The 12,297-nt window shown below is 52.9% G+C and overlaps 1 protein-coding gene across 2 annotated transcripts in view; it reads right to left on the bottom strand.

Annotated features, from left to right (window-relative positions):
- LOC128640324 (adaptin ear-binding coat-associated protein 1) overlaps nt 1–11,584 on the bottom strand; it is a 64,018-nt gene extending 52,434 nt beyond the window's left edge. Inside the window, exons 1-7 of one of the 2 annotated variants that reach the window (XM_053692815.1) lie at nt 11,110–11,584; nt 7,169–7,269; nt 4,478–4,582; nt 2,528–2,609; nt 2,308–2,416; nt 1,682–1,871; nt 1,490–1,593 (exon numbers count right to left, since the gene is read on the bottom strand). In XM_053692815.1, coding sequence (XP_053548790.1) covers nt 1,493–1,593; nt 1,682–1,871; nt 2,308–2,416; nt 2,528–2,609; nt 4,478–4,582; nt 7,169–7,269; nt 11,110–11,204 — 783 coding nt within the window. In that variant the 5' untranslated portion in view covers nt 11,205–11,584 and the 3' untranslated portion in view covers nt 1,490–1,492. The remainder of the gene's footprint in view (nt 1–1,489; nt 1,594–1,681; nt 1,872–2,307; nt 2,417–2,527; nt 2,610–4,477; nt 4,583–7,168; nt 7,270–11,109) is intronic. The other variant, XM_053692814.1, reaches the window with a different exon arrangement.
- Nucleotides 11,585–12,297: the final 713 nt, after the last annotated feature.

Raw genomic sequence — 12,297 nt, 5'->3', positions numbered from 1 at the left:
TCCATCACGGTGGGTAGGGAATAGCGTGGATTGTGAGAGGCTGAAGGAGTTAGTGAGTGAGAGAAGTTTAGAGGCAGAAGGGGCAGATGGGTTGTCAATGGGGATGTTGAAGTCCCCTAGAATTAGAGCAGGTGTATTTGTAGAGAGAAAGTAAGGAAGCCAGGCAGCGAAGTTGTCAAGGAATTGGGAGGTTGGTCCAGGGGGGCGATAGATAACTGCCACTCTGAGAGAGAGAGGGGAGAACAGGCGAATGCAGTGGACCTCAAAAGGAAGAAAAGGAGAGAGATGGAAATGGAGATAGGTACTGATAGGAGCAGGAGGGGGGGAGTAAGATTCCAACACCGCCACCATGTCTCTCACCTGGCCTCGGTGTGTGGCTAAAGTGGAGACCGCCAATGTGTGTGAGAGCAGCAATGGAAGCAGTGTCAGAGGAAGATAGCCAGGTTTCAGTAATTGCTAAAAGGTAGAAAGCGTTGAAAACAAAACAGGTCGTGAACAGTTGTAAGTTTGTTACAGACGGAGCGAGCGTTCCAGAGGGCGCAAGAAAAGGGAGGGGATAGGCGCTGTGTGTTAATGGAGATGAGATTGTTGGTATTGCGTGACCTAGAATTTTTGCAGTTGGAGATGGAGCGAGAATGTAAAAGTGTGGTGATTGCTGCAGGGCCAGGGTTATGAGAGATATCACCAGCAGCAAGCAGTAGTAGCAGTGAGAGAGACAGAAGGTGAGAGTGAGATTTGTAGGAGCGGGAATGGTTAGACACAGGAGAGTTAGAGGGGGAAGTGTTTCTAATGACACAGAGCAGTTCATGAGAGGACAGCATAGGGGATGAGAGAAGGGAGGGTGAGATATGGATAGTGTGGGGATTGTTATAGGGACATGCAGTGATTTTTAGAAGGGAAGACAGAGAGAGCAGAAAAGTCATAGCGAGCATTGTGTAGGTGTATAATTAGTAAGTTTACCTGTTAGTCGGTCTGCAGTTACCACCTCCAGTGAGTAACTCCGCTACTTGTAACATGGAGCTACCAAAAATGAGCCTTAGGCCTACTCTATATGTAGCAGTAAAAAGTAATGAAATGATTTTAAGCAGCTGTTACAGGCAGTCTTAGCTAGCCATGAGTTACACACTTGCAAATTAGAGGTGGGGGGTGGCAGGATGAATGACTTTTAGACAGTATCTGATAAAACGATTACAGGTAGACAAAAAGGAGACAGAGGAAATGGCTACCAGGGGAAACTTGTACAAATTAAAGGGGCGTTTATGTATGGTGCATATACAATTATCACTTTATTCATCATTAGACAACTGCTAATAACACAAATACCTGTGCAGCTTCTTAACAATACTGAACATGATTAAGCAAACAGTAACTGTAGACGCTTCAGAAGTTTTTTGGAACTGAAATTTTTCACAGAAAAAGGAGCAAAAATGTTCTTGTTCTTATAACAGGACATGTATGTGCCAGTCCTGGCCCATCAGGCAGCACTCACCATTCATACTGACCTTGATGCAGTGTTGAAATCTCCCCAGATGTCTAGTGAGGCAGCAGTGGGTTTAGCTTCTGGTGCTGGAGAATCCAAATCCAGCAGGATGTCTGAGAAAAGAAGCAGAAAGCAGCTGTTACAAGCCAAGGACCTCACGGTGGGGGTTGGGGGTTAACATGGGGCTGACAGTGCCATTACCTGGGCTGGCTGACGTGTTTTTGCCAGGCTGCAGGGGTGGAGGGGTCACGTGATTGGCAACAGGTACTGATGTTACTACAGGGGCAGGGGGTGCAATGACTTTACCACCGGGAGGGGGTGGGAGGAGGGAAATGCCCCCAGATCCTGCATTGCCTCGAGGCTTACAAGGGCCGTCACGCTTTTTAATGTTCTGAGAAAGAAGAAGAAAGATGAACGAGCACCGTAACAGTAATGAGCGTTTTCACCCCATGATATACTCCAGGGGTATTTCAGCTCCAGTCCCCAGGGAACTGTCACGGTGCAGATTTCTCTGACTAAGTGCAGCTGAGAGAAAGGAAATACTAGTGTGGAAACCTTAGACAATTTCATTACATATATTAGGAATCTGAACGGATGACCCACACACAGCTCAGTGTCACCTGGGGCACGTCATCCTCAGGACAAACAAACAAGAGGTCGGTGTGCAATGTGAAAGCCTTGTAGGCTACTCCACCATGACTACTAAGCTGGGCCTTACAGTATGAAAAAAAACAAGCATTTTGTATTGTGGCCCTATTTTGTAGTAGGGGCCATATCTTACTAACTACTAATGGGAAAACAAAGCAGGAATATATATGAACACATACCCCAATATTCAGCTTAATAGTTTGACCTTCTTTAAAACCCAAATCTAGCTTCGGTTGGTTGTCCTGCCCTTGAGGTTCCTTTGAGAAGTCTGACTCCTGCTTCACCCACCTGCATAAAAAAGACAGATCAGAGTGTGGAGCCCTCGTGCTCTAACCCAGACAACAAACGAGGAGCAGGTATCTCACTATATCCCTCTAACATGATCAGTTATAAACTTACTTAAAATGATCCTGCAAAGTAACATTGAAGTCAAAAGCATCACCACGATCTGAAAACCCTATGCCAATGAAAGCGCTTCTTCCTGAGGGAGAGAGAGGATCGTATACAAATTATTATTCCAAACAACATGGCACTCCCCAGACAAGAACATGAGTTGTATAAGTGTTACCCCCGGCCCTTATGTGCCTGTCCCCTCATCTGAGTGTCACACTGTCCCCCCCTCATCTGAGTGTCACACTGTCCCCCCCTCATCTGAGTGTCACACTGTCCCCTCCTCCTCTGTGTGTCACACTGTCCCCTCCTCCTCTGTGTGTCACACTGCCCCCTCCTCTGTATGTCACACTGTCCCCTCATCTGTATGTCACACTGTCCCGTCACCTCATCTGTATTTCCCACTGTCCCCTCATCTGTATATCACACTGTCCCCTCATCTGTATGTCACACTGTCCCCTCCTCCTCTGTGTGTCACACTGTCCCCTCCTCCTCTGTGTGTCACACTGTCCCCTCCTCCTCTGTGTGTCACACTGTCCCCTCCTCCTCTGTGTGTCACACTGTCCCCTCCTCTGTATGTCACACTGTCCCCTCCTCTGTATGTCACACTGTCCCCTCATCTGTATGTCACACTGTCCCGTCACCTCATCTGTATTTCCCACTGTCCCCTCATCTGTATATCACACTGTCCCCTCATCTGTATGTCACACTGTCCCCTCATCTGAGTGTCACACTGTCCCCTCCTCCTCTGTGTGTCACACTGTCCCCTCCTCCTCTGTGTGTCACACTGTCCCCTCCTCCTCTGTGTGTCACACTGTCCCCTCCTCCTCTGTGTGTCACACTGTCCCCTCCTCTGTATGTCACACTGTCCCCTCCTCTGTATGTCACACTGTCCCCTCATCTGTATGTCACACTGTCCCGTCACCTCATCTGTATTTCCCACTGTCCCCTCATCTGTATATCACACTGTCCCCTCATCTGTGTGTCAAACTGTCCCCTCCTCTGTATGTCACACTGTCCCCTCATCTGTATGTCACACTGTCCCCTCATCTGTATGTCACACTGTCCCCTCATCTGTATGTCACACTGTCCCCTCGTCTGTATGTCACACTGTCCCGTCACCTCATCTGTATTTCCCACTGTCCCCTCATCTGTGTGTCAAACTGTCCCCTCCTTTGTATGTCACACTGTCCCCTCCTTTGTATGTCACACTGTCCCCTCCTCTGTATGTCACACTGTCCCGTCACCTCATCTGTATTTCACACTGTCACCTGTCATGTGTACCACTGCCTGTACAACCTATCACCTCATCTATATGTCACACTGCCCCCTGTCACCTCATCTGTATGTTACACTGTCACCTCATCTGTATGTCAAAATGTTCCCTGTCACCTCCTCTGTATGTCACACTGTCCCCTAGCACCTAATCTGTATGTCATACTGTCACATGTCCCACTGTCTGTACCTCCCACCCGTCACCTCTATGTCACATACCCACCTGTCACATCTTATATGTCCCACTGCCTGTACCTCCCCCATCACCTCATCTGTATGTCACACTGTCCCCTGTCACCTCATCTGTATGTCACACTGTCCCCTGATCTGTATGTCACACTGTCCCCTGTCACCTCATCTGTATGTCACACTGTCCCCTGATCTGTATGTCACACTGTCCCCTGATCTGTATGTCACACTGTCCCCTGTCACCTCATCTGTATGTCACACTGTCCCCTGATCTGTATGTCACACTGTCCCCTGTCACCTCATCTGTATGTCACACTGTCCCCTGTCACCTCATCTGTATGTCACACTGTCCCCTGTCACCTCATCTGTATGTCACACTGTCCCCTCATCTGTATGTCATACTGTCCTCTCATCTGTATGAGACACTGTCCCCTGTCATATGTACCCCCCCTTCCCCTCCTCTCTAACCCCTATATCCCCGTGTTCTTCACTTACCATTTCCATCCTGAATTCTGAGCACAAAGTACCGACTGGAATCAGTCACAGTCTCCACCGCTAGCCCAGGAAACTGATCAACAGGAGCCTGAGCAAAGAGCTCACCTGGGGTGGGAGAGAAGATTACTGACAGCGGAATTACCACTCCAGGTCAGGTAAATATATAAAGGGCAAACAAAAATGACTAAAAAGTGAGAACGGTCATTTCTCTCTATAAGCCGATGATCTAAAGCTCTCCAGTGAGATTATCTAAGAAATCTTCCTAGTACTGTGATAAGAATGTTATACAAGCAAGCGTTCTCCTAAAATGTTTATGTAGCTATGCAGGCGACACATCACTATATTTAGTATCAAACTGTGCACTCTTCTATTTCCTCTCCTGAGCTGGCACAGTCTGTGAATACATACAAATCTCACTAGGGGATCTGGGTAAGGTTAGCAGGTCTTCCTCACATGGGGGGGTGTGGGTTAGGTTAGCGGGTTTTCCTCACATGGGGCGGATCTGGGTAAGGTTAGCGGGTCTTCCTCACATGGGGGGGTGTGGGTTAGGTTAGCGGGTTTTCCTCACATGGGGCGGATCTGGGTAAGGTTAGCGGGTCTTCCTCACATGGGGGGTCTGGGTCAGGTTAGCGGGTCTTCCTCACATGGGGGGTGTGGGTTAGATTAGCGGGTTTTCCTCACATGGGGGGGTGTGGGTCAGGTTAGCGGGTTTTCCTCACATGGGGCGGATCTGGGTAAGGTTAGCGGGTTTTCCTCACATGGGGCGGATCTGGGTAAGGTTAGCGGGTCTTCCTCACATGGGGGGTCTGGGTCAGGTTAGCGGGTCTTCCTCACATGGGGGGTGTGGGTTAGGTTAGCGGGTTTTCCACACATGGGGGGGTGTGGGTCAGGTTAGCGGGTTTTCCTCACATGGGGGGGTGTGGGTCAGGTTAGCGGGTTTTCCTCACATGGGGGGGTGTGGGTCAGGTTAGCGGGTTTTCCTCACATGGGGCGGACCTGGGTAAGGTTAGCGGGTTTTCCTCACATGGGGCGGATCTGGGTAAGGTTAGCGGGTTTTCCTCACATGGGGGGTGTGGGTCAGGTTAGCGGGTTTTGCTCACATGGGGCGGATCTGGGTAAGGTTAGCGGGTTTTCCTCACATGGGGCGGATCTGGGTAAGGTTAGCGGGTTTTCCTCACATGGGGGGGTGTGGGTCAGGTTAGCGGGTTTTCCTCACATGGGGCGGATCTGGGTAAGGTTAGCGGGTCTTCCTCACATGGGGCGGATCTGGGTAAGGTTAGCGGGTTTTCCTCACATGGGGCGGATCTGGGTAAGGTTAGCAGGTTTTCCTCACATGGGGCGGATCTGGGTTAGGTTAGCGGGTTTTCCTCACATGGGGCGGATCTGGGTAAGGTTAGCGGGTTTTCCTCACATGGGGCGGATCTGGGTCAGGTTAGCGGGTTTTCCTCACATGGGGCGGATCTGGGTAAGGTTAGCGGGTTTTCCTCACATGGGGCGGATCTGGGTCAGGTTAGCGGGTTTTCCTCACATGGGGGGGTGTGGGTCAGGTTAGCGGGTTTTCCTGTCATGGGGGGGTGTGGGTTAGGTTAGCGGGTTTTCCTCACATGGGGCGGATCTGGGTAAGGTTAGCGGGTTTTCCTCACATGGGGGGTCTGGGTCAGGTTAGCGGGTTTTCCTGTCATGTGGGGGTGTGGGTAAGGTTAGTGGGTTTTCCTCACATGGGGGGGTGTGGGTCAGGTTAGCGGGTTTTCCTCACATGGGGGGTCTGGGTCAGGTTAGCGGGTTTTCCTGTCATGTGGGGGTGTGGGTAAGGTTAGCGGGTTTTCCTCACATGTGGGGGTGTGGGTAAGGTTAGCGGGTTTTCCTCACATGGGGGGGTGTGGGTCAGGTTAGCGGGTTTTCCTGTCATGGGGGGGTGTGGGTTAGGTTAGCGGGTTTTCCTCACATGGGGCGGATCTGGGTCAGGTTAGCGGGTTTTCCTCACATGGGGCGGATCTGGGTCAGGTTAGCGGGTTTTCCTGTCATGTGGGGGTGTGGGTAAGGTTAGCGGGTTTTCCTCACATGGGGCGGATCTGGGTCAGGTTAGCGGGTTTTCCTGTCATGTGGGGGTGTGGGTAAGGTTAGCGGGTTTTCCTCACATGGGGGGGGTGGGTCAGGTTAGCGGGTTTTCCTGTCATGGGGGGGTGTGGGTTAGGTTAGCGGGTTTTCCTCACATGGGGCGGATCTGGGTAAGGTTAGCGGGTTTTCCTCACATGGGGCGGATCTGGGTAAGGTTAGCGGGTTTTCCTCACATGGGGGGTCTGGGTCAGGTTAGCGGGTTTTCCTGTCATGGGGCGGATCTGGGTAAGGTTAGCGGGTTTTCCTCACATGGGGGGTCTGGGTCAGGTTAGCGGGTTTTCCTGTCATGGGGCGGATCTGGGTAAGGTTAGCGGGTTTTCCTCACATGGGGGGGTGTGGGTCAGGTTAGCGGGTTTTCCTGTCATGGGGGGTCTGGGTCAGGTTAGCAGGTTTTCCTGTCATGGGGGGTCTGGGTCAGGTTAGCAGGTTTTCCTCACATGGGGGGGTCTGGGTCAGGTTAGCGGGTTTTCCTCACATGGGGGGTCAGGTTAGCGGGTTTTCCTCACATGGGGGGGTGTGGGTCAGGTTAGCGGGTTTTCCTCACATGGGAGGATCTGGGTTCATCTGAGGTACCTGACACTTTGTCCTCCAGCTTCACATAAGCTACTTTGCCTTTGGATGTCACCCGCATTCTTCCTGTCCAATCAGGTTGGTCAAGCTTCCAGTCAGATGCCCTAAAGGTGAGAAAGTAGTAATCAGTAAGTAATTTCAAGCTAGCTCTCTCAGTCCCTGAGTGTTTCTGTCTCAGGCCTCTCGGTCCCTGTGTGTTTCTGTCTCAGGCCTCTCGGTCCCTGTGTGTTTCTGTCTCAGGCCTCTCGGTCCCTGTGTGTTTCTGTCTCAGGCCTCTCGGTCCCTGTGTGTTTCTGTCTCAGGCCTCTCGGTCCCTGTGTGTTTCTGTCTCAGGCCTCTCGGTCCCTGTGTGTTTCTGTCTCAGGCCTCTCGGTCCCTGTGTGTTTCTGTCTCAGGCCTCTCGGTCCCTGTGTGTTTCTGTCTCAGGCCTCTCGGTCCCTGTGTGTTTCTGTCTCAGGCCTCTCGGTCCCTGTGTGTTTCTGTCTCAGGCCTCTCGGTCCCTGTGTGTTTCTGTCTCAGGCCTCTCGGTCCCTGTGTGTTTCTGTCTCAGGCCTCTCGGTCCCTGTGTGTTTCTGTCTCAGGCCTCTCGGTCCCTGTGCGTTTCTGTCTCAGGCCTCTCGGTCCCTGTGCGTTTCTGTCTCAGGCCTCTCGGTCCCTGTGCGTTTCTGTCTCAGGCCTCTCGGTCCCTGTGCGTTTCTGTCTCAGGCCTCTCGGTCCCTGTGCGTTTCTGTCTCAGGCCTCTCGGTCCCTGTGCGTTTCTGTCTCAGGCCTCTCAGTCCCTGTGCGTTTCTGTCTCAGGCCTCTCAGTCCCTGTGTGTTTCTGTCTCAGGCCTCTCAGTCCCTGTGTGTTTCTGTCTCAGGCCTCTCAGTCCCTGTGTGTTTCTGTCTCAGGCCTCTCAGTCCCTGTGTGTTTCTGTCTCAGGCCTCTCAGTCCCTGTGTGTTTCTGTCTCAGGCCTCTCAGTCCCTGTGTGTTTCTGTCTCAGGCCTCTCAGTCCCTGTGTGTTTCTGTCTCAGGCCTCTCAGTCCCTGTGTGTTTCTGTCTCAGGCCTCTCAGTCCCTGTGTGTTTCTGTCTCAGGCCTCTCAGTCCCTGTGTGTTTCTGTCTCAGGCCTCTCAGTCCCTGTGTGTTTCTGTCTCAGGCCTCTCAGTCCCTGTGTGTTTCTGTCTCAGGCCTCTCAGTCCCTGTGTGTTTCTGTCTCAGGCCTCTCAGTCCCTGTGTGTTTCTGTCTCAGGCCTCTCAGTCCCTGTGTGTTTCTGTCTCAGGCCTCTCAGTCCCTGTGTGTTTCTGTCTCAGGCCTCTCAGTCCCTGTGTGTTTCTGTCTCAGGCCTCTCAGTCCCTGTGTGTTTCTGTCTCAGGCCTCTCAGTCCCTGTGTGTTTCTGTCTCAGGCCTCTCTCTGTCCCTGTGTGTTTCTGTCTCAGGCCTCTCTCAGTCCCTGTGTGTTTCTGTCTCAGGCCTCTCTCAGTCCCTGTGTGTTTCTGTCTCAGGCCTCTCAGTTCCTGTGTGTTTCTGTCTCAGGCCTCTCAGTCCCTGTGTGTTTCTGTCTCGGGCCTCTCAGTCCCTGTGTGTTTCTGTCTCGGGCCTCTCTCAGTCCCTGTGTGTTTCTGTCTCGGGCCTCTCTCAGTCCCTGTGTGTTTCTGTCTCGGGCCTCTCTCAGTCCCTGTGTGTTTCTGTCTCAGGCCTCTCTCAGTCCCTGTGTGTTTCTGTCTCAGGCCTCTCAGTCCCTGTGTGTTTCTGTCTCAGGCCTCTCTCAGTCCCTGTGTGTTTCTGTCTCAGGACTCTCAGTCCCTGTGTGTTTCTGTCTCGGGCCTCTCTCAGTCCCTGTGTGTTTCTGTCTCGGGCCTCTCTCAGTCCCTGTGTGTTTCTGTCTCGGGCCTCTCAGTCCCTGTGTGTTTCTGTCTCAGGCCTCTCAGTCCCTGTGTGTTTCTGTCTCAGGCCTCTCAGTCCCTGTGTGTTTCTGTCTCAGGCCTCTCAGTCCCTGTGTGTTTCTGTCTCAGGCCTCTCAGTCCCTGTGTGTTTCTGTCTCAGGCCTCTCAGTCCCTGTGTGTTTCTGTCTCAGGCCTCTCAGTCCCTGTGTGTTTCTGTCTCAGGCCTCTCTCAGTCCCTGTGTGTTTCTGTCTCAGGCCTCTCTCAGTCCCTGTGTGTTTCTGTCTCAGGCCTCTCAGTCCCTGTGTGTTTCTGTCTCAGGCCTCTCAGTCCCTGTGTGTTTCTGTCTCAGGCCTCTCTCAGTCCCTGTGTGTTTCTGTCTCAGGCCTCTCTCAGTCCCTGTGTGTTTCTGTCTCAGGCCTCTCAGTCCCTGTGTGTTTCTGTCTCAGGCCTCTCAGTCCCTGTGTGTTTCTGTCTCAGGCCTCTCAGTCCCTGTGTGTTTCTGTCTCAGGCCTCTCTCAGTCCCTGTGTGTTTCTGTCTCGGGCCTCTCAGTCCCTGTGTGTTTCTGTCTCGGGCCTCTCTCAGTCCCTGTGTGTTTCTGTCTCGGGCCTCTCTCAGTCCCTGTGTGTTTCTGTCTCAGGCCTCTCAGTCCCTGTGTGTTTCTGTCTCGGGCCTCTCTCAGTCCCTGTGTGTTTCTGTCTCAGGCCTCTCAGTCCCTGTGTGTTTCTGTCTCAGGCCTCTCAGTCCCTGTGTGTTTCTGTCTCAGGCCTCTCAGTCCCTGTGTGTTTCTGTCTCAGGCCTCTCTCAGTCCCTGTGTGTTTCTGTCTCAGGCCTCTCAGTCCCTGTGTGTTTCTGTCTCAGGCCTCTCTCAGTCCCTGTGTGTTTCTGTCTCAGGCCTCTCAGTCCCTGTGTGTTTCTGTCTCGGGCCTCTCTCAGTCCCTGTGTGTTTCTGTCTCGGGCCTCTCTCAGTCCCTGTGTGTTTCTGTCTCAGGCCTCTCAGTCCCTGTGTGTTTCTGTCTCAGGCCTCTCAGTCCCTGTGTGTTTCTGTCTCAGGCCTCTCAGTCCCTGTGTGTTTCTGTCTCAGGCCTCTCAGTCCCTGTGTGTTTCTGTCTCAGGCCTCTCAGTCCCTGTGTGTTTCTGTCTCAGGCCTTTCAGTCCCTGTGTGTTTCTGTCTCAGGCCTCTCAGTCCCTGTGTGTTTCTGTCTCAGGCCTCTCTCAGTCCCTGTGTGTTTCTGTCTCAGGCCTCTCAGTCCCTGTGTGTTTCTGTCTCAGGCCTCTCTCAGTCCCTGTGTGTTTCTGTCTCAGGCCTCTCAGTCCCTGTGTGTTTCTGTCTCAGGCCTCTCTCAGTCCCTGTGTGTTTCTGTCTCAGGCCTCTCAGTCCCTGTGTGTTTCTGTCTCGGGCCTCTCTCAGTCCCTGTGTGTTTCTGTCTCAGGCCTCTCAGTCCCTGTGTGTTTCTGTCTCAGGCCTCTCAGTCCCTGTGTGTTTCTGTCTCAGGCCTCTCAGTCCCTGTGTGTTTCTGTCTCAGGCCTCTCTCAGTCCCTGTGTGTTTCTGTCTCAGGCCTCTCAGTCCCTGTGTGTTTCTGTCTCAGGCCTCTCAGTCCCTGTGTGTTTCTGTCTCAGGCCTCTCAGTCCCTGTGTGTTTCTGTCTCAGGCCTCTCAGTCCCTGTGTGTTTCTGTCTCAGGCCTCTCAGTCCCTGTGTGTTTCTGTCTCAGGCCTCTCTCAGTCCCTGTGTGTTTCTGTCTCGGACCTCTCTCAGTCCCTGTGTGTTTCTGTCTCAGGCCTCTCAGTCCCTGTGTGTTTCTGTCTCAGGCCTCTCAGTCCCTGTGTGTTTCTGTCTCAGGCCTCTCAGTCCCTGTGTATTTTTTTTTTGTCTCAGGCCTCTCAGTCCCTGTGTATTTTTTTTTTGTCTCAGGCCTCTCAGTCCCTGTGTGTTTCTGTCTCAGGCCTCTCAGTCCCTGTGTATTTTTTTGTCTCAGGCCTCTCAGTCCCTGTGTATTTTTTTGTCTCATGCCTCTCAGTCCCTGTGTATTTTTTTTGTCTCAGGCCGCCTGACACCGCTGCGGGCCTCACACTGACCTGTACCCCCGGTTAGAGGCCCGGGGTGGGATTCGGTACACGCTGATATCGGGTTTCACACATAACACGGACTCGTAATCCACCTCGGCTGCCATTTTCCCCTTGCCCCAGATGTCACGCAGTTACCATAGCAATATCAGGTGAAGATGTGCAGTCACGTGATCACAGCCTGACATATTACCGCCATATTAAGTGTGGGCAGCATCTGCCAGTGACAGGTCAGAAGGAATTCGGTGTTACTACCCACTGCCTGCCTGGTAACTGTGCCCGTACCGGCTACTGCGTGAGGTGTCTGTAACCATTCATAGGGAAATAAGCCCGAAGTGCTCTTTAAACACACAACTTGACCCCCGAGCGATAACTATAACCTAGTGCTCTCACAGGACCACCCAGCCCATGTCTTTAGTACCACCGGACCCTCGGCCTCCCTATAGGACCATCCAGCCCATGTCCTCATACCACCGACCTGACCCTACCTACAGGGCCACCCAGACCATGTCTTTAGTACCACCTGACCCTCGGCCTCCCTATAGGACCACCCAGCCCATGTCCTCATACCACCGACCTGACCCTACCTACAGGGCCACCCAGACCATGTCTTTAGTACCACCTGACCCTCGGCCTCCCTATAGGACCACCCAGCCCATGTCCTCATACCACCGACCTGACCCTACCTACAGGGCCACCCAGACCATGTCTTTAGTACCACCTGACCCTCGGCCTCCCTATAGGACCACCCAGCCCATGTCCTCATACCACCGACCTGACCCTACCTACAGGGCCACCCAGACCATGCCATTAGTACCACCTGACCCTCCCTACAGGGCCACCCAGCCCATGTCCTTAGTACCACCTGACCCTCCCCACAGGGCCACCCAGCCCCTGTCCTGGTACCACCTGACCCTCCGTAAGGACCACCCAGCCTATCCTTTAGTACCACCCGGCCCACTCCCTACAGGACCACCCGGCCCATGTCCATAGTACCACCTGACCCTCTATACAAGACCATCCAGCCCATGTCCCTGGTACAACCTGACCCTCCCTACAGGACCATCCAGCCAATGCCTCTAGTAATACCTGACCCTCCCTACAGGACTACCCAGCCCATGTCCATAGCACCAATTGCCCCTAGTACCACTTTACCGTCCCTACAGGACCACATGACTTGCCCCTAGTAGCACCTGACCC

This window comes from Bombina bombina, chromosome 9, assembly GCF_027579735.1.
Source record: "Bombina bombina isolate aBomBom1 chromosome 9, aBomBom1.pri, whole genome shotgun sequence".
NCBI classification, from domain to species: domain Eukaryota; kingdom Metazoa; phylum Chordata; class Amphibia; order Anura; family Bombinatoridae; genus Bombina; species Bombina bombina.
Note: the sequence above shows the minus strand (reverse complement) of the source record. Positions and strands in the feature narration are given on the sequence as shown.